Source organism: Notechis scutatus, chromosome 11 (assembly GCF_049901735.1).
Source record: "Notechis scutatus isolate UNSWTSFEM ecotype Mainland chromosome 11, rNotScu1.2, whole genome shotgun sequence".
Taxonomy (NCBI): domain Eukaryota; kingdom Metazoa; phylum Chordata; class Lepidosauria; order Squamata; family Elapidae; genus Notechis; species Notechis scutatus.
In genome coordinates, this window is record NC_142019.1 from 8,698,235 (window position 1) to 8,720,475 (window position 22,241).

Genomic DNA, 22,241 nt, shown 5'->3' on the forward strand with positions numbered 1-22,241 from the left:
GTTTATCCCTGCATATTTACCCGGGAATAATAGAAACATTTTTTTTAATATTGGAAAAAAGGGTTCTTTGTGGGCAGGAGGGAATTCTCCCTCTAGAGCTCTTTCTAGTCTCAGGAGACAACCAAGAAAGAAAGAAAGGCCGAGCAGCCAATATATAATATCTACGGGTATAAACTAAACCCAATAAAATGAGGGGAAAAAATCCAGGGCTTAATTTGTAAAAAACAGATGAAAGTCACAGCCCCATTGTACTTTTAAAGGCATGTTTATTTCCCACCAATGCAAAACTCTCGGGATGGTTGGGCTTTTCACTTCGAACCACTGACCTTTAAAATAAGAAGGTTGTTTAAAACCCCTGAGAATCTAGGCTGGCGGGGAGGGAGGGAAGGACCGTCTTACAGTCACCATCGTTTTCTTTGCGGGGGGGGGGGGGAAAGGAGCGAGGCAAGAGCTACTCTGCTTATATGTAGCGGCTCAACTGGCATTAAGCCCCTTTCCTCTAAGGAGCTCAGAACACTAAATACAGCCAAGCCATCTTTATCATTTGGTTAACTGCGAAAGACAGCGAGGAAGAAGGGCAAGAGCATAATACTTTTCATTTAATGGCCAAGCACCATTTGAAAATGAACACCTCTGGGTCCAAGAATACCTCACCCAATGTATCCAAGCGGGCAGTGGTGGGATTCAAAAATTTTTTACTACCTGTTCTATGGGTCTGCCTTGGTTGGGCGTGGCAGGGGAAAGTTACTGCAAAATCCCCCTTCCCTCCCCACCCCACTAACCTACTTTCCAGCTCCGTTCTCCTGTGCAGGGCAACTAAAGAAGACAGTAGGGGGATTCTAATTTTTTTTACTACTGGTTCTGTGGCTTGGTGAGCATAGCACAGGAAGGATACTGTAAAATCTCCATTCCCTCCCTACTCCAGGGGAAGGTTACTGCAAAATCCTATTCCCTCCCCACCCCACTAACCTGCTTTCTAGCTCCGTTCTCCTGTGCAGGGCAACCAAAGAAGACCCGGCCGATCAGCTGGGACTCAGGAGGTGGAGAATAGATGGGGGCGGGGCCTGTCAAAGGTGGCATTTGCCAGTTCTCCGAACTACTCAACATTTCCCCTACCGGTTCTCCAGAACTGGTCAGAACCTGCTGAATGCCACCTCTGCAAGCGGGGTCCTCATTCATTCACACAATCCTTGTTGATGCAAGTGTGGCCAAGGAATCAGCTGACTGTCCCTTAAGATTATTTTTGACATCCAGCCCTTACAAACTTGTGCCCTCCCGAGGAGCTGCATTATTACACTTACGACCCCCATATAAAAGGGATGGGAATCCAATGTACTACAGTGCATCGGAGTTGGGGAAAAGCAACATCAAAACATGCAGCCAACTGTGTTCAAACATCCTCAAGGGTTCTTACGTTTTCCCTTCAACTACAGAGGTGGGAAACAGCACCACCTGGTGAATCGATCGGAAGGGTTACGATGTTTAGGCTAGCAGTAGAATTCTGGGAGTTGAAGTCCACCGGTTTTAAAGTGCCCAAGGTTGGACACCCTTGGTCTACAGGTAGTCCTTGGTTCATGACTGCTCTGTTTAGTGACGGTTCAAACTTATGCCACTGAAAAAAAATAACTTTACAATTATTCCTTGCACTTAAGACGGCCACAACGGCCCCGGGGTTACGCCGTTACAATTTGGAGGCTTTGCAACTCACGGGTGTTTATGACTGTTGCAGCATTCTGTGCTCACATGGTCTCCCCTGATGTGAGTCTGTTGCAGACATGTGATGTTTTGCTCAATGACCGTGTGACTTAGCAATGAAGTGGCTAGCCCTAATTTGGGGACTCATCCTGCCAGAAATTTGATTCTGATCGCCTTCTATGTATGAAGGTTTAGTAAGCGAATATAATTTTAAGAGAAGGGCGTATCGTGCTTTGTGGAAAATAAGCCACGTTCAATTCTTGAACATCCTTAGAAAACAAAGAAGGATTGCCGGTGGCTATCAAAAACATGTGTTTTCCGTGTTGCCATTTTTCCAGCCGCCCCCTGTGGAAAAAACATTGTGCAAAATTATATCCCCAAAGGATACTTTTTACAATTTACATCAATCCCCAGGGTTTACAAGCCACAGAGGGGGGGGGGGAAAGGGAAGCACGTGGATGTCGCAAACATGAAAAGAAAGTGGCTAGAGCTCATTAAACCACACAAGCAGCTCCAATTAAAGACGCACCAAAATGTTTTTACCCCGAAGCTTGTGCTTCTTATAAAATAGCAGGGCCACATACATGATGTAGGTGACTTGATTCGCAACAGCAGCTGGGCAAACCTCGTGTCATGCCCCTGTTGGAAACTGACTCGGAGGAGAAAGTCGAACAGCTGACAGGGAGTGGGGAGTGTGGCTCCATTGGCTGTGGAAGAAACTGGGGAAGGGCAAAGTCCAGCTGGGCAGAGCAGGGGAGAGTTAGAGCAAGGGAGAGGGAATTCAGAGGAAGGCCCAGGCCCACCCCCCTCGTCATTCTAGGGCACGCAGGGAGGAACAGAGAAGGGAGCAATGTGGGTTGTATGGCTTACGGGGGACGAAAGGGCCCTGATTCCCTTCATTAGCTGCAGCTGGGAATTAAAGTTTAAAAGAACTGAATGCTGACTGTGGCAGCTGCTGGGAGCAAACGTGAGTTTATCCTGTGTTGTTTTTGTTTATCTGTGTTCCTGGTGTCTTCCCAACTGTGTGAGTTTTGCTGTGTCTGCACGTCTGGAATTCTTGCTCCTGCCCTGCCAAACTAATTACCTCATTTTGGCTTGAGTAGACTTATAATTACAGTTTGTGTTGACCATGTTTTGGACTTGATTCGTTGTAGTCAAAGCCTGTTCCTGGGAGAGTTTTTCTCCAGCTAGAAGGTAATCTGGACATTGGGGGCAAAGTTGCAGCTAATAAAGGGACTCTTATTGATTATCTGACTGTGTTGACTGTGTTGTCATACCCTGGGTCATCACACCCTTGGGTCGGATGTGTCACGCGCTGGCTACCCCAACGCCTGGTTTAGCGAAAGTGGTGGGGGAATCCCGATACGTCCTGTGATGCTGCTGTGATGTCGTGCACTTGACACCCCTGATCTAGTGTGAACCCAATCTCAAAGTGCTCCTGGTTACAGATCTCTGTTTACCTCTTGATCCCTTTGACCAGCAAGGAGGCCCACGGCTGATGCAGGCTCAGACACCAGCCGCCATCTGAAATCTCCTGTATCTCTCGATCCTGAACTCGTAGGCGGTTTCTTTCTAAATCTTTGGGGCTGCCACTCTCTGCAGAAATGTCCATTTTCCGGTGTGGGAGCAAACCAGCTTGGTCCACCCACTTCAATATCATTTAAAAGAGAACAAAAACAAACAAACAAACCATTTTTATACTTGGAATTGTAGCATGAAAAGTAGAAATAGAAAGGTTTTTTTTGACTTGTGCTTAACTGCCATTGGCGTTCGTTACTGTCACTGAACTGAGCAGAAGGAATAAAAAGTAAGTTTTTGCGAGGGCTTCAGTTCTACAGTTCTACAGAGGAATTATTGAGTCTGTCATCTGCACCTCTATAACTGTCTGGTTTGGTTCTGCAACCCAACAAGACAGACACAGACTTCAGAGGGTAATTAGGACTGCAGAAAAAACAATTACTACCAACCTGCCTTCCATGGAGGACCTGTATCCTGCACGAGCCAAAAAGAGGGCTGTGAAAATATTTACAGACCCTTCACATCCTGGACATAAACTGGTTCAACTCCTACCCTCAAAATGACACTATACAGCACTGCACACCAGAACAACTAGACACAAGGAGTTTTTTCCTGAAAGCCATCGCTCTGTTAAACAAATAATTCCTTCAACGCTGTTCACTATTGCAAAGTATGCACTACTATTACTGTTAATCTTCTGATCACTCCTTATCACCCATCCCGTCCCACTTGTGATTGTATGACTGTAACCTTGATGCTGTATCCTAACGATTTTTATTGACTGTTTCCTAGTTTGATTTGATGACTATTACTAAGTGTTTTACCTGATGATTCTTGACTCTTGATGAATGTATCTTTTCTTTTATGTACACTGAGAGCATTTGCACCAAGACAAATTCCTTGTGTGTCCAATCGCACTTGGCCAATAAAGAATTTTATCTATCTGCTGGCCTGGAGTTTGACACCCCTGGCTTAGTGTTACTTCTCAGCCCTCAACAAGTTGGTGATGCGCAAAGAAGAAAAGTTATGCAGACAAAAGAAAAAAGAAAAAGAAATCCTAACCCTAGGATAGCAATCTCCACAATTTATTCCTGAAAAGATAGATACTGGATTATTGGGAGGTATTTCATAGGAAGGAAGAGAAAGAAAAAAATACTGACCACTGGAGCTGCCTGGAGAATGTGCGGATTCACCAAGACTCCCAAGTCTTCAAGTTTCCTGTCTGGATTTTGCTTCGCCTTGACCAGAGAGCCGTGGTTAATTGCTTCGACTGTCTCGTCCAACCTGCAAGGACAACCCATCAAATTTGTCCTTAATCCTGTGATAATTCTCTTCCCTCTTCGTAGAAGAGCTGGAAATGCCCTTCTCACGCAAACATGGACCTGGGTCCTTTAATGAGCTGCAAATGCGGAGAATGCATTTGCTCAATTATTTAACCGCATCCTTAATTACCCGGGTTAGTAAGCCAGTAGCAAACTTCTTAAGGGTTTGAGCCTGCTTTTCCCTTCCCCTCAGGAGCTTTTATGGAAGCTCACACGGCAGCTGATCTTTTCCTATTGCAAATGCAGGGCTCTCCTCTTTACCGCCTGCTTAGTCCTTGTCTGGTTGCAGAACTGACAGGATATAGAAGCGTGCTATAAATGACTAAGCTTCCTATCGGTTGCTGAAATATTAGTCCCTACTGGCCCAGCCCAGCAGGGGCAAGAGGCAGAAAACTAGTGTGGCGCTATAGGTAGTCTTCAACTTACAAGCACAACTGAGTCCAAAAGTTCTATTGCTAAGCAAGATAGTTGCTAAATGAATTTTGCCCCCTTTGTTAGGATCTTTCTTGCCACAGTTGTAAAGTGAATCACTGCAGTTGTTAAATGAACCGTGAGGTCGTTAAGCAAATTTGGCTTCCTCCAGAAGATTACAAATGGCAATCACATGACTTCCAGACACTGCAACCACCACAAATATAAACCAGTTACCAAGGATTTAGATCAAGGGTCTCCAAGCTTGGCCATTTTAAAGCCTGGTGGACTTCAGCTCCCAGAATTCCCCAGCCAGCTGGCTAGGGGATTCTGGGAGTTGAAGTCCGCCAGGGCTTAAAGTGGCCAAGCTTGGAGACCCCTGATTTAGATCACACGACCATAGGGATGCTGAAATAATTGTGCGGGAAACGGCCATGTTTCTTTTTTTCAGTGCCGTTGTCACTAAATGAATGGTGGTAAGTCGAGAACTACCTGTCCCAAAGGTGCTTTTTTCTTCAAGAGGCAACTGGACTTCCATATCTTTCTTTGAAGACATTTTGCTTCACATCCAAGAAGCTTCTTCAGCTCTGACTTCAGCTGTCTGCAGTGAGTATAAATCCTTCCATTCCCCAAGTCAGAGCAGCTTCTGGGATGAGAAGCAAAATGTCTTCAAAGAAAGATATGGAAGTCCAGTTGCCTCTTGAAAATGCACCTTTGGTATAACCACGACCTGGAGGACTGAGAATCTCTACAGACTTTTAGCTGTACAATTTGGGCTGAACACCCTTGGAATGGTGTGGGAGAAGGAATGGATTTCCAGAAGAAAGAAAAAATTGTAGACTGCAGGAACCAGGAGCATCACTCAGGTGACCCTGAGGATGGACACAGATAAACCTCCAAGTGGCCTCAACGACCCTCTAAAACGATGCAAATGACCAGCTGTCTGCAAGGAATATAAATCCTTCCATTCCCCACCGTCCAAGTCAGAGTGGAAGGAGCTTCTGGGATGAGAAGCGAAACGTCTTCAAAGAAAAACCAGAAAGTTCAGTTGCTTCCTGAAAAAACACCTTTGGGACAACCATGATTGAGAATCTTCATAGACATCAAGGACCACCTGTACTTGAAGGGCCACAAGTCCTTCCTGTCAGCACAAATTCTTCAGATTCGTAGAGAAGACCCCTTCATAGATGCTTAAACAGGATCCATGAGTGAATGAATGAATGAATGAATGAATGAATGAATGAAAATGCTTGAATGAATACAGGAGGAACAGAGAAAAACTCCAAGCCCCTCCCAACATATCCACTCCCACCCAAAGTACATCCACTGTTTCCAGAAGGACTCGCCTGTCCACTCCCGCCTCCCCACCGCACCAGGATCCTCACTTGCTGTGATATTCCACCATGTTGTCATTTTCTTCCCGGATCTGCCGGCCAGCGAAGTCAATGGTGATCTTCCTGGACAGCCGCGAGGCGTGCCGCAGTTCGTACAGCTCCTTTGCCCGCTTCTCCAGCACCTGCCTCTCCTGCTTGGACAGCCACTGGTTGGAGTCGGTAGCAAAGTAATCAGACTCGTCGTCGATTACGTGAGTTCGCCGCACACTGTGGGAGCAGAATGGAAGGTGGGCAAGGCAGCACCGCTACTACCGTCAACCCCTGTGTTGGCATCTGGGAAGCTGTCTGATATCAATCCAGACCAAGGGTCTCCCACTGTGGCAACTTTAAGACTGGTGGACTTCAACTCCCAGAGTTCCTCAGCCAGTTGCCGAGGTTGGAGACCCCTGATCCAGATTATTGGCCTACAGTCTTCTGATGGGCAGCATCACCCCAAGGGTGTTTCCAATCGTTTGTCACTAGACCCCTTTAGCCAAAATGAAAATTGGAACGACCCAGGAGATTACAGCACAAGACCCAGGATGTCACAACAATAGAACTCAGAAGGTCATCACACGGCCCATTACCCTGGTCGTTACAATACAGGAGGCTGATAGACACACAGCCAATACCTCAGCCACACAGGTTCTTACGAAAAAGCCAACCAATCTGCAAACATCAACTCCATCAACCAATCAAGAAATAACAACACAGCCAACCAGCCCGCTTACAACAGAGCCAGCACATCACACCTCCCCACCAGTATATATAGGGAGACGGCAGCTCCGATCACGCTTTGCTCGCACAAGCAAGAAGCCAAAAGCACCAGCCTGAAGATGGCGAGTGGGACCTCGTCGAAACGTCGCCAAGATACTCTCAATTTACACGGGAAAAGACCCGAACATGCCAAGACCTGCATATACATGTATGTATGTATGTATGTATATATGGTATTTAGGTTTCTTCGGGTATTTTCCTACGTCTTAATATTTGTGCTTTTATTATAGCGACGTTTCAGCCAAAACGTCGCTATAATAAAAGCACAAATATTAAGACGCGGGAAAATACCCTAAGAAACCTAACTACCATACATATAAATACCTGCGAAAACATAACACACACACACACACACACACACACAAACATCTTTGACATACATAGCGTTTATTGAACAGTGTATTGTCTGGATCAATTTCTTTATACACAATACTAATAACAATAATGGTACTATTTAGGTATACATGATAATAATCTTTCAACTTCTAACATTTACGTATATGTAGTAATTATAATATGGCTCTCCAGCTTTTCAATGGAGTCCTCCAGGACTGACTCAGCTGAATCCATTTATGTATACCCTGCCCTCATTATTATAAATAATTCAAGAGGACGTACACACATAATACCCCTCCTATTTTCCCCACCACAACTCTCTGAGGTAGGGTGGGCTGAGAGAGGGACCGGCCCAAAGTCCCTCAGCTGGTTTTCATGCCTAAGGCGGGACTAGAACTCACCGCCTCCTGGTTTCTAGCTTGGTGCCTTAACTACCCACTGTTCATTTTTGTGTCCCAGATTAAAATGAGGTTTTACCCATTACGGACTGCATAAGAAGCCTGGGGCTGGCAGCGAGAAAACATTTTCTTTTTCTCCATCCAGGTACCTGAGCCCTTCTATCAAACAGCATTTCCCTCCCCCCCTCCGCCGGTTGGAGTTCTCCCGTCAAAAGGCAAGTCCAGCTAGCAGAGATTCTCACCGTTAATGATTTGCCCGGTGGGCTTTTTCCCCTCTCTCTTCAGGAAAGCCACGCCAGGTTTTTCCATAAGGCAACCTGCTGGCTGAAAGCTGAAGCTGGCGTGGCTGCTTTTAACAGAAAGTGCAAGAGCAAGGCTCAGTGGCCGTGGATGTAAACTGCAGCCGGGAACCCTTCCGGCACAACTGAGAACAAATCTGGGTGTCTGCCAGGCGCCTCAACTATACAGGCTAGGAAATCAGGGAGTCAAAAATCCAATACATTTTGGAAGCATTCAGCTGGGGGAAAGCTGGTCAATTCCACCTTTTCTAGGTTGCTCTCCCACATACCTGGTTTTGTCGTACTCCAGTAGTTTGTCTTTGTGCTTCACAGCCATCTCCAGACCTGACTTAAGTCGAGCCTCTCGAAGTTGGAGTGAGTCTTTGTCACTTGTGTCCGCCTTCCCAGAGTTTTCTGCACCTGAGGGAAACCCCAGCCCAGCCCCAAGAAAAGCTCAATTTAGTACAAAGAAGAAGGAAGTCAGAAAGTAAATGGTTCTCTTTACTATTTTAGGGGTGGTTTTTTTTCTTCTTAACTTTTATAAACAACAACACTGTGGAGATTTTGGCATTAGATAGTCCTTGACTTACAACAGTTTGTTTAGTGACTGATGTTACAACGGCACTGAAAAAAAGTGACTTATGACCATTTTTCGCACTTATGGACCGTTGCAGCATTTCCCACGGTCCCGTGATTTACATCGGATGCTTCACATTTATGACAGTTGCAGTGTGATCCCCTTTTGTGATCTTCTGCCAAGCCTAGTCCATGGGGAAGCCAAATTCACTTAACAACCGGGTTACTAACTTAACAACTGCAGTGATTCACTTAACAGTGACAAGAAAGCTCAATCATGGGGCAAAAGTTACTTAACCAGTGGCTCACTTAGCAACAGAAATTTTGAGCTCAATTGTGGTCGTACACCTGTACATTCAAATATCCATTTGTCTATTCATAATGTTTTTGCAAAACATTTGGTTCACTAAATAAAAGCATTATAATACAAAATGACAACAAATCATGTATGGAGTACGTTCGATGTACTTCTTAAAAGAAGGAAATGTACGTTTCTATATTTGTGTGTCTATAAACTATCATTGTTAAAGTTTTTAAACAAACAGGTGCTTGATAATCAGCCCAGATTTTCAAGTATTGCTGGATCCCCTCATCACGTGATCATGATTTTTAACTTTCCTTGCCAGCTTCCCATAAACAAAGTCGATTGTCCTTCAAAAAATACCAACCTCCCAAAAGTTTCTTTAAGAGCTTTTGGCTCTTGTTGGAATCTCGTTGCAAGACATCCTGTTCTTCTTTGGTGCACACCTACAAGAGGAATAGAAATGTCCGATTAAACTTAAGTCTTCCAACTATATGTAGGAAATATCTTTGCTCATTGCTACTTGCATAATTTGTCCACTGTTTAAGACTGCTTTCAAAACTATAACTTCATCTACATTTGATATGAAAGCATTTTTTTAATGAAAGCATGTTCAAAGCAAATTAAAAACCACAAAGTAACAAAGTAAGACTTCATTATCTTTTTATTGCTCTTTGGTTTTGTCCTAGACTCATTTACTGGCTGTCTTGCAACTCCGTAATATGTAGCCTCTCTAGTTAGGAATACATTTCGCTCTCTCTTTTTTTATGAGCATATATGGTGACTGTCTTACAGTGAGAGTTTTTGTGGTGTAGGCAAAGGGTATCTGGGGTTATGACAGATCTTTCTTCTCAGTGTTAAACAGATATTTAAAATGTAAACCAAAATATAATATTTCAGAGGTTTCTCCTTAAAAAAAACAGCCTTGTCCATCCTTATTTACATACCAGAGTTCCACAGAACAGGCAAGGCCCAGACCCTTCTTGTTCACAAACGATGCGCCCGCACGTCAAACAGTTGTTGATGAGTTTGTGCTTCTGGGCCAGGCATTCACAGGAATGGCGCCCTGGAAGCATGACAGCCAGCTTGTCCTGGCCTTCTTTTGTGTACAAATTGACGTATTTTGCCTTCTTCTTGGAGGAACAGGAGTTGCTGCCTCTGGTGACCTCCTGAGCCTGTTATAAAAGTGAAGAAAGAGGGATAAAATGAAGAGAGGAAAACATACCAAGGAGCAGATATACTATAACAGAGAATATATGTGTGTGTGTATGCTCTCTCATGCTCCCTCCCTCTCCCCCGCCATGTCTGGAGATAGATAGATAGATAGATAGATAGATAGATAGATAGATAGATAGATGATAGATAGATAGATAGATAGATAGATAGATAGCAAGAACTTCCTGAACTGAAATTAGTTCCCCATTTTCCTGAAATATATTATTTCACTGCAAAATAATGGGTAAACATTAAATTAGTCTTTCTTTATTAAAAAACAATTTTAACTGCTCCTCTATCCAGGGTTTTGTGGTATTTGGATTAAGGCAAGGCCTCATTATTCACCACGAAGTGCAGTGGGCCCTTGAAAAACACTAAGTGAAATAATTATAATCAATTGCATAAAAATTACCCCAAAATGAATCTGTTCTAATAACAGTAGACACCAAATGCACCTACCTTGGCTAAATCGAATGGTGTTTTTACTTTCTCTACAGGCTGGCAGGCTTCAACATAAATAGGTGTTTCCTGTTTATTTCTTCCTTTATGCCTTCCTCTCTTTGTCTGGTCTCCTGGCCGAGGAGTATCCAAAATATCTAAAAGAACAGGAAAAACATAGCAGATGCTGGTTTTGGTCGATATTTTTCCTCATCCTTCTGTAAATATCTAAATCTGGGCTCCCCAAAGTGGTCCATATCAACCTCTCCCCCAAGGATCAATGGGACAGTCCAAAGGATTAATAAATTTCTAGGGCTCAAAAGATCAGTAAGTATCTGGAGGTCAATAGATACTGAAGAAATGATGGGAGGTTGATTGGGGTCAATTCATGTTTGAGGGTCCCTGTAGAACTCCGTGCCAATTCCTAATTCTGAAAATGAGGTATCTAGTGGCAAGACAGTGTTATCCAGTGTTGGATGGTCAGCTACCAGCAAGAGCAGCCTTGAATTGTCTCCGTTCTTGTTGCTGTTATTATTGCTAATGCTATTAAAGTAGCATTTATTAAATTATTTTCATATCATAAATGTTTGAGGGTCCATGAACAATGTGAAACATCATGAATGGGTCCAAGAGCTGAAGAGTTTGGGGACCAACAGTCTAAATAAACAAAGAGAACGACACAAGACCATTGTACAGATCTTCTGCTACCGTCCATAAATTACAGGGCCATGTACAACTATGACACATCACTACATATTCCTAGATATTAAAGGAAGAAGGTGAAAGCAGTGTAGACATATCTTTTTTTAGTCTCATAACTAATTCAATCTACGGAAAGCTGCCCAGGAACACTGCATTCTTAGAAATAAGTGTTGTTTTTTTGTGTGACTTGCAGCTTTCTTTGGTAAGGCCAGGGGCAGGTATCCTGTGGATACCAATGAGCTATTAATCCCACAGAATTTCAACTCAACTAACCTTCATTGCAAGGAATGTTGACTGCTATATTTCAGGAAACTCTGGAGGGCCATATTTTAGCTACAATGCACTTAGGCAATGCTATCAAACCAAGCCTACAAGAATTCAGACCAAGATAGATGGTAGCAAGGCTGAAGTTTGCTATTAATTGGTTTGCAAATATAACAATGATTTGCTAACACCCTCTTTGTCCCCGAACAAATTTTTATCTCATTTTCTGCTCTCCACTTACCATCCTTTTTCTGACACAGCGGCAAAGGATCCAAAGTTGTAGAACGGGACTGTTTCCACCTGGCTACAAGTTCATCTATGAAGTACTTCTTCTGGCCATCTCTCCCTTGGATTAAGTCCGTGACATACTCGCGAATCTCTTCCTCATCATCGATAGACAAAATATATCTAAAAATATACAGAGGTGCTTATGAAAATACAATTTGGGGAATTCAAGGCTGAAAAACACTGGACGGACTTTGTTACTAGGATCTCTTAATGATAATTGTTATATTTCTTTGTCCTATAAACAGTGCATGTTTGCATATGGAACTACCCGAGACAATAACTTAAAAGCAGCAAAGAAGTTTATTAATGTCTTTGCAAACACAGGCGCACTGAAAAAGTGGACACAGAACAAAGCATGAATGTCAGTTTATATCCCCTTACAGACCCACCACCCCTTCCCCTTGTTAGCACAGCATCCTGTTGAAGCATTTAGTTAACGCCCACCCACCCCCCCTAAAAAACCTGTCTAGCAACATTTTCAGTTTTAACTGTAACTCACTTTTTTTTACGCATAAGCTCTACTGTTTTTGTTTCCCTGCTGAGGGTTACAGCTGGCATTTGTGCTTTCACATGCCTGACATTTTTAGCTTGTTACCTGTTAAATGTTTTGGAAAACAGCTTGATCCCCTTTCCAGTTGCATGCATTTGGGCTAAGCGTTTTAGAAACGATACATACTCAGTTTTGTTTTTTGCCTTTAATATTGGTATATAACAGAGGTCTCCAAACTTGGCAATTTTAAGACTTATGGACTTCAACTGCCAGAATTCTCCAGCCAGCATAGTTGAAGTCCAACAAATGTCTCAGAAAGGATGCAAATGTCTACGGATACACTTTTTAGAAGGTAAAAAGCATAGCAGGCTGGAGAATTCTGGCAGTTGATGTCCAACAAGTCTTAAAGTTGCCAAGTTTGGGGACCTCTGTTATATAACAAAATGTGTATATTATCGCTTGCAAGGCCTGGAAGAGTCACACATCCTGTGCTGCCAACAAGCCACAATAGGGTTTCATGCGTTGCGGGAAAGCCGTGGTCATCCTCCCAGATTCTCTCTCCCCCTCCCCCACACACACCAAAGCCTCAACTGCCCAAGGCTGTCACCTCACTGGGTCACTCCTTCCATGCCCCGCCACCTGTTGAACTCCTGCCTGTTGTCTAAGGGGCAAAGCAATATCCTCAGCATGGTAACTGCCCTTCTCGGCCTGCCGGGGCCAAAGGAAGCCAAAGGGCAAGCGGGCAGGACAGACGGGCCACCCTTGCCCCCCGCCCCGCCAGCAAAGACGGCAGCCCATGACGAGGTGACATCGTGGGCTCTGCCCCGCTCCCCCTTTGCCTCCGACCGCCCCCCACCCCCAAGCTCACTGGATAATCTCCTCGCTGACATCCAGCCCAAAAGTGCCGCGCAGCTCCCCCATGCACCACGACACGAACGGCGCCGCCATCTCGGCTTCCGACAGCGACGCCTTCATGACGGGGGAAGAAGAAAGCGGGTGCACACGCACACATACACAAAAAAGCCGGCCGGGCTTCGGTTTGGGTGCAACGCGCACAGGCGCCGGCTAGGCAACGGTGGCTGCGTATTTCTAGTTCCGGGTCTCATCCCTTCTAAAACTACAGCACAGCGGCCTTGAGGTTTTAAAAAACAGGGATGTGGCAAACTTGGCAACTTTTAAGACTTGTGGGCTTCAACTCTCAGAATCCCCCAGCCAGCCTTGTCCACTAGAACAATCACATATTGGAGCTGCAATCTGAAGTCTCACACAACGGTGGTGTTCATGGTTGGCTTATGGTTTAATGTGTTCTATAAATCCAGAGAATTGGAATAGGTCAAGAAACTGTTGTTCCTTTATACCCACAATTAGCATGGTGCATGAACTTAGCTACAGTTAGCTTGTTTCTACCATTGTGAATCATTTAGATGGCGCGCGCACACACACACACACACACACTTAGACCAGAGAGATTTGGAACATTAGTTTTGCTGTAAGATTTGAAAAACAAGTATTATTATAATTAAATAATATATCCCAGGGAAACAACTGAAACGAAACTAAAACCATTTTAGCAACTTCATAAAGATTGCAGATGAACACTAGAGGGAACTACAGAATTAAGCAGAAAAGAATTGAACTAGTTAAGGGCTACAACTTTCTTTTTCTTAAGAGTTTATTTTAAAATGCAGGTTGAAATATTAATAACAAATGTCTCAGAAAGGATGCAAATGTCTACGGATAAACTTTTTAGAAGGTAAAAAAGGTTTTAAAACTTCTATGCGACACAGACCTTATAGAATATGAAAGCGTGGGAGAGAACAAAATTGAGATTACCAACAAGGGAATACAAAAGACAACTCTAGAAAAGGTCCAGGATATGGAACAGCTGTTACAAAAAAATTCTGGATATCTTGTGGTTCTGTTAGAATGTAAATAAAAAGTTAACCAGCTACTTTTTTTATTATTATCTGGAACTATTCAGAGGGGGAAGGCCTAGAGGGAGGCTGAGCAGAGATAATAGCTAACTGGGGCAGAGTAAAACAGATGGGGGAAAAGAGATAAGTAACATTTAAAGCAGGAGAAATAAGTTCAGTTAACCCCTTATGACAATGGAAAAGTAATTCCGTAAGAAATTATGGAGAGGTTTTATGGCTGTTAACACTTAATGCAGACATAATAAAATGTTTCTTTTTATCTATTGATAAAGAAAATTTGCATCTTTTACATTCAACTTGTCCTGCAAATACATGGAAGAATAAAATATAATTCTACCTTCCCCAAAGGTCACAAGAAAATAGATAAGAAGGGCTGGCAATATTCACAAGACGGGTGAATATAAGACCAGATGAATTCCATATAATGAACTCTAAACCTATCTATTTCGGTGTAATAAAAGCAGAAAGAATAAAGAACATTTATTTCCAAAAGAAACTTAAAATAAATTATGTCACTTCTGTTCAAATAAAACTTGAGTTTTGATACACAGGATGTTTAAAGCTTGGTAAGCCAGGGACTCTGCCAATCAAATCTTCCAAGCAAGTATATTTTAAGGAGTTGTTTAAAAATTCAAAAACAGGACATGATAGTTACTCCAAAGTGAGTAACCTAATGCAAAAACACTATCTCCCCCGCCGCCACTGCCACCACCACCAAGAAAACCCACCTGCCTTTCTGGATCCCACTTCCCCCATAAGTATTAAAGCGCATAAAGCAGAACAAGAATCTGACTCCAAAAAGTATAAAGATCTGAGCTGACAATGCTGGAATTTTCAGGGGGGGGGACACGAAAATGCAGCCAGGCAAAACTGGGTATAGGAAAGAAACAAAGAATCTTGCAGGGTCTGAAACAAATGCAGCCGAAGAACAGTAAAAAGAGAACATATTTAGAGGACAACCAGAAAGAAATTAAAAAGACAAACCAAAAAATTCTCTTACCTTCATGTTGCTTCTTGATTCCAGTTGGAGCAACTGTTTCTGTACCCTGCAAGAAGCAAGGAAGAGTGCTGAAGTCCGCCCCTTAAAAATTGTCTTATCTTTTTAGACAACCTTGAAATCAGCCAAGGCAGTTTGCTTTTAAATCCTTCAGAAGGAGATTGCCTACTCCAGTGGTTAAAATGCTGAGTGAAGGGTTTATTTGAGATCTTGCTGGCAGCTATTAGGCAATTTAGAAAGCAGAGGATGTTGCCCCAGGGTTCTTCCCCTTCTGGAATTGTTTTCATTAATAACTAAAAGCCTGGATGTTGCCCAAATATTAGGTATGTAAAAACTGCCTATAATTGAGATCCTTTAAAAAAAAAGTTTTTGTTTTTCATCATTTTGGCTTTTTTATTGATTGTTGCTGAATAGGTCTTTATTCTTGATAGTTTTATCTTACCTTGTTTTACTGAATCAGAACATCTTAGAGTTGGATAGGATCCAGAAGTCCAGTGTTTCTCAAATTTGACAACTTTAAGAAATGTGTTTTGTGTGTGTATGTTTGATTGAGATTTAATAAAACCTTGGGAGAAAGCGAGAAGAACAATTGTAAACAAGGCAGAGGGAAATATGAATATGATGAGTATAAAATGGATAAATATTGAAGAAATGTAATTGAATAAAGAGAAATAATGAGAAATCTGATTTAAGTGGAAATGGGATATATTAGAAGTATATTGTATAAAACAGTGTTTTATCTGCCTTGTAAGAATTTGTAATGGAAAGAGGTTTAATGTTTTTAATGTCTAATGATGCTTTGTTTGTCTTTAAAATTAATAAAATTTGTTTCAAAAAAGAAAAGAAAAGAAAAGAAATCTAGAGTTTAACTTTAGGTCCCTCGGGATCATATCTTACATTATTCCCCCTTATCCTCTTATCCTAGTCTTCCAACTTGTCCAGATTAAATTGCAAATTCTGTTATCCTGGTGTTGGTAGGACCACCCAATGTGTCATCCCCAAACTTGAAAATCTGCATATTAGTCCTATTATCTAGATCATTCACAAAAACATTGAATAAAGCTGACTTCAAAATATGTCCCTGTTGGGCCCCTGTGTTTGTGTATGAAGTATATATTCTACTTTAGACTCCTTTGGGACGGATGATTGGAATAAAAACACCTAACATTGATATTAGATCTGCATCACACAGTTCCTAACAGCTAAAAACAACCATATGGATTGGCCAACTGAAATCTTGGTTGAAGCCAATTCTTTTCACTAGGAATCTGAAAAAGAGAAAAAGGAGCAAAGAAACCAAACCAACAACCCCAAAACCTCAAAGTCAAAAGAAGAGGGGAAGACATATCATTGGAATATGTAAGTAGATGTCCTTATTCTCAGCCCCTTCTGTCACCATGCCAACTTTTCTGCAATCTAGTTGGTTATTCATCTCCATGCCAATTACAGTTCTCTCATGTCAAGGCTCAACCTTGAGATATAAAATAAAAATTTGTAGCAACCCAAATCTCCTCCTCCTCTCCCAAAATAATCCGCTGTAGTTTTCATCAAAGGGAAAAAGTTTTTTTTAGAAAAAGTTGTGACTCTCTTAACTGTGAACATCCTACGTCTCTCCTGCTATGACACTGCTCCATTGTTTATGACTAGAAAATGGCTGCCTACAGATTGCTGACCTCTTGCATTCCAGCTCCAAGGACACACATCTGCAGTTGGTTACAGGAGCTGAAAGACAAGGCTGAATGTTTATTCAGACTCTGAGCTAGAGTTTTGCCATGGGTTTATCAGCACTTTTATTGTTATACCCAAGTCTAATCACAATGAGAAGAGCTAATATAGCCTTCAGGTTGCCCACAAGTGGGTAAGCAGGACAAATAATAAGTAAAAAGAATAAACAGTTCTTCCAACAAGGACATGTAAAGTAAAAGTTCCAAGAGGTTTTAGAGTTTATGATAGTGGAATAGCTAAAGAATCTGAGTATCAAACTCCAAGGTTCTCAAGGTGTGATGAGTCCTGATGTTGCTCATTGCAGTCTTTGCCTTTGATTTTATTTTTAATATATATCTCTATCCATCTATTGTTATACACTGCAAGGTGGGCAACCATGTTCATCTGGACTGCTGTACAAATAGAAGAGATGGAAGGGACCTTGGAGGTCTTCTAGTCCAGCCCCCTGCGCAAGCAGAACCTATACCATTTCAGACAAATGACTGTCTAGACTCTTCTTAAAAACCTCCAGTGAAGGAGCACCCACAATTTCTGAAGTCAAGCTGTTCCCCTGGTTCATTGTCCTCACTGTTTGGAAATTTCTCCTTCTGTTTCTCTCCTTGATAAATTTCCATCCATTGTTTCTTGTCCTGCCCTCTGATGCTTTGGAAATTAAGTTGACCCCCTCTTCTTTGTGGCAGCCCCTCAAATACTGGAATCCTGCTACCATGTCATCCAAGTCCTTCTTTTCTCCAAACTAGTTGCAGTTCCTGCAACTGTCCAGGCCTTTAATTGTCTTAGTTCCTTTTCTCTGCACTTTTTCCAAAGTCTCAACAACTTTTTTGTAATTATGGTGATCGAACCTGGATGCAAGAAAGCCAGATGAATTGAGTGAACCAACAGACATTTGGTACAAACATAGAACCCCAGTGTTGGGAATTTCTAGGGAAACCTTTCAAGTTTGCATTGTTACTGTTCTTTTTTAAGGAAACCTTAATGAACTTGCAACTGTCTATTTTTTCGGATGTGCTTATCAAGATTTACTGGAATGGACCACCCATGACTTAGATCATCCTTCATAAAATGTGTTTTCCTCAAATTGACACGGTCAAACCAATACAGACATTCTTTAATTTGTTCCCAGAAGCTGTCGATTGCAACGACCAGCAAACTGTTGGAGAAAAAGCCAGTGGCAACCGTCGCTATCAAGTGGAAACACAAGTATAACTTTTATACTTTTATAAACATCCAGGATCAGGAAATTCCTGCAGCTTTTATTTATCTTCTTGGCTTCAGGAACAAGGGGAGCTCTAGGATTCGGTTGGACTGTCTGTACTCAACTTCCTCTCTTACAGAAGCAAGAGAACAATTGCAAAGAAGATAAATGACTGTTAGGATGAGAGCAGAACATTAAGACTTTTCCCTAAGTTCAAGATGCTTAGTTGATAGACCAGTTTTATCCAAGAGCACAGCAGAGAGGCAGATCAGGACAAGTGAAATGATGGGCCTTATTTGAGCAGTGATGAAAAAAACCTTCTAAAAATTGGGCTTGTAATCCAGACCTTTATTTCCCATGGATCCTGATTAACACGATCAATTTTCTCAAGCATCTGATTCCCAAGTAGTCTTTCTTCTTAACCCACCTGGAACATACCATCATTTTTGTCACATTTCCAACATGTGTACACCTGTGGTTAGCATGGTTTTGATCCACAGATCTTTCTCCCAGATCCACAGATCTTTGCCCCCGTCTATTCTCTGCCGCCGGTGTCCCAGCTGATCAGCTGGGTCTCCTATTGTTGCCCTGCCCAGGGGAATGGAGCTGGAAAGCAGGTTAGTGGGGTGGGGAGGGAATGGGGATTTTGCAGTAGCCTTCCCCTGCCATGCCTACCAAGCCACGCCTACCAAGCCACACCATGCCCACCAAGCCATGCCCACAGAACCGGTAGTAAAAAAAATTGAATCCCACCACTTGTGTGGTCAATTCACCCACAAGTCCACCTGCTTTCAGTGATGGGTCTCCAAAATGCTGACTTCTCCATCCTGCTACTGTAACTTTGCTGAAACCACAGGCAGTCTTTGACTTATGGCAACAATGGAGCCCAAAATGTCTGTTGCTGAGACATCGGCCAAGAGAGTTACAACCTTGTTAAATTAGCAACACAGGTAAGTGAATCCAGCTTCCCCATTGACTTTGCTTGTCGAAAGGTTGCAAGTGACCTCACAATGACTGTTGTAATGACAAGGCAGTCGAGTTGTTTGATCATGAACAACTGAATCATGATGATCTTTATTGGATTCTAGTCTTGCATTTATACACATTTTTAGTTATCCTCCATCACTGGTCAACTTTGGTTACTGCTTAACTTTCGTTACTGTTTAGCACAGTAATCAATACAATTAATTATCTCTAGTTAAAGTCTAACATATGTTTACTTACTCTCTCTAATCCTCCTTTAGATTAGTGACTTTGTTTACCTGAGTTGTATTTGCTTGGAAACATTCTTTATCTGAGGTTTGTCATCCGAGATTGGAACATTCCTGCAATTACAACTCTACACATGACCTCCAGATACGGCAACCGTCATAAATAGGAGCCAGTTGCCAAACGGCTGGATTTTGATCATGTGACCATGGGGATGCTGCAACGATCACAAAGGGTCGTAAGTCATTTTTCCAGTGCTGTTGTAACTTCAAACAAACTAAAGGAATGGTTGAAAGTCAAAGACTGTAGTTTGTGTAGGGCTGGTTTTAGAATAGAATAAGAATTGGAAGGGACCTTGGAGGTCTTCTAGTCCAGCCCCTGCTCAGCAGGAAACCCTACACCATTTCAGACAAATGGTTGTCCAATCTCGTTTTAAAAACCTCCAGTGTTGGAGCATTTACAACTTCTGGGGGCTGATTAATTGTTCGAACAGTCAGGAAATTTCTCCTTAATTCTAGGTTGTTTTTCTCCTTGATTAATTTCTACCCATTGCTTCTTGCCCTGCCTTCTGGTGCTTTGGACAATAAACCTTCTTATTTGTAGCAACCTCTGAGATTTCGGAAGACTGCTATCCTGTCACCCCAGTCCTTCTATTCGTTAAACTAGACCTATCCAATTCCAGCAACCATTCTTTGTATGTTTTAGCCTTTAGTCCCCTAATCATCTTTGTTGCTTTTCTCTGAACCAATCTACTGATCTTTTAATATTCAAGCATAAAGCATGCTTCAATAAACAGAATGCAGAAGTGGGTTTCATTAGCAAACCTAACCTGTGCTTGCTTACCGGAAATGCTTTTTCACAATACAGTTCATCAGTCTGGAACCCACATTACGTATCTGATATTAGCACAATTGAGAAAGTCCAGAAATATTTCACAAGAAGAGTTCTCCACTCCTCTACTCGTTGTAGAATACCTTATGCCACCAGACTTGAAATTCTAGAACTAGAAAACCTTGAATTACGCCGTCTTCGGTCTGATTTAAGCATGGTATATAAAATCATACATTGCAATGTCCTACCTGTCAATGAATACTTCAGCTTCAACCATAACAACACAAGAGCACACAATAGATACAAACTCAAAGTTAACCGCACCAAACTTGATTGCAGGAAATACGACTTCAGCAATAGAGTGGTCAATGTCTGGAATACTCTACCCGACTCTGTAGTTTCTTCCCCAAACCCCAAAAACTTTAACCTTAGACTGTCTACTATTGACCTCACCCCTTTCCTAAGAGGTCTGTAGGGGGGGTGCATAAGTGCACCAACGTGCCTACCGTCCCTGTCCTATTGTTTCTCTTATTCTTCTTTTATTTTTCTTATATGTACCCATTTCATGTATTCACAACTATGTATACACTTATACTTATTATCTTGTAAACAATTGGCAAATAAATAAATAAATAAATAAATAAATAAATAAATAAACAAACAAACATGTTAAACACTGTCCTTTGGTAACAAAGGATGTGGTGACAGCTGCAGATTTAGCATGAAAAAAAATGCATGGAAAGGGAGGTTCAATGGGTAGTTACCCCCAGAATCAAACATATTTTTCTGCCAAATATCAGATACCAGCTAAAATAGTAGGAGAGAAGATCTGTTGGTTTGTTTCTCATAGCCCACGATGAAATGTGTTTAGAAAATGAATATTAGACAATCACTGTATAGCTATTCCCTCTCCTATAGGCATTGATGCTAGGCCTGGGAAGGTGCTTGTGACACATTTCTCAATCAACAAACTAACCTCAGCAGTGGTTCTTAGCATCTTGCTTCTGGTGAATGACAATGGAACTCAAGTGGCTTAATGCCAATTAAGCTTTGAGGGTTTTTATTACCATGATAATGGATGGAGTTGCAGAAGCAAACTGTCCTTTATCACTTTCAAGGAAATCTTGATGGGTTTAGATTGGCTGTATTGTAAGTTTAATTAAGTTTGGCTTTGATTGGGTGTGGAATGGCCCTGTTTACCTTTCCAGATAGGTAACCGAAAAAGGTTTTAAGGTGTTTATTGGGTGATTAGTAGGGGGCCTTAGAATAGAATAGAATACTTTATTGGCCAAATGTGATTGGACACACAAGGAATTTGTCTTGGTGTAAATACTCTCAGTATACATAAAGAAAAGATACATTCGTTAAGAATCAAGAATCATACAACACTTAATGATAGTCATAGGGTACAACCAACAATCAAATCATACTAGGAAACAGTCAAGTGGGAGGGGATGAGTGATAAGGAGTGGTGAGAAGATTAACAGTCATAGCAGTGTACACTTTGTAAATAGTTGAACAGTGTTGTGGGAATTATTTGTTTAGCAGAGTGATGGCTTTCAGGAAAAACTGTCCTTGTGTCTAGTTGTTCTGGTGTGCAGGGCTCTATAGGATTGTTTTGAGGGAAGGAGTTGAAACAGTTTATGTCTGGGATGTGAGGGGTCTGTAGATATTTTCACAGCCCTCAGATAAGGAATGAGTTCTCTTTGAGATTTGCAGATTTAAACAAGGGATTGTATTTGTAATTTATACCCCACTTTCCTTTGAGATTTATTTAGCATAGATGATATTAGATCTATGCAGGATTACCTTTGGTGCTATTGACCAGGCTGTCCTATGCATGTTTTTTCAGAAGTGATATCTCACTAGCTGGCTTCGTATAACACTCGGGGTTAAAACATGGTTAGCTAGTGCAGCACTGTACAAACTCAAGCAGCCTGGTCAGTTTGTAATCTGGTGTGTTACACA

General features: G+C 42.0%; 1 protein-coding gene across 3 annotated transcripts in view; it reads right to left on the reverse strand.

Moving 5' to 3' along the window:
* The window catches only part of TRIP4 (thyroid hormone receptor interactor 4), a 37,517-nt gene extending 24,115 nt beyond the window's left edge, over window positions 1–13,402 (reverse strand). For all 3 annotated transcript variants that reach the window (XM_026684065.2, XM_087972734.1, XM_087972735.1), the window contains exons 1-9: window positions 13,251–13,402; window positions 11,846–12,012; window positions 10,660–10,796; window positions 9,933–10,160; window positions 9,353–9,431; window positions 8,399–8,528; window positions 6,332–6,547; window positions 4,374–4,497; window positions 3,156–3,343 (exon numbers count right to left, since the gene is read on the reverse strand). In XM_026684065.2, the coding sequence (XP_026539850.2) occupies window positions 3,156–3,343; window positions 4,374–4,497; window positions 6,332–6,547; window positions 8,399–8,528; window positions 9,353–9,431; window positions 9,933–10,160; window positions 10,660–10,796; window positions 11,846–12,012; window positions 13,251–13,357 (1,376 nt within the window). In that variant the 5' untranslated portion in view covers window positions 13,358–13,402. The remainder of the gene's footprint in view (window positions 1–3,155; window positions 3,344–4,373; window positions 4,498–6,331; window positions 6,548–8,398; window positions 8,529–9,352; window positions 9,432–9,932; window positions 10,161–10,659; window positions 10,797–11,845; window positions 12,013–13,250) is intronic.
* Window positions 13,403–22,241: the final 8,839 nt, after the last annotated feature.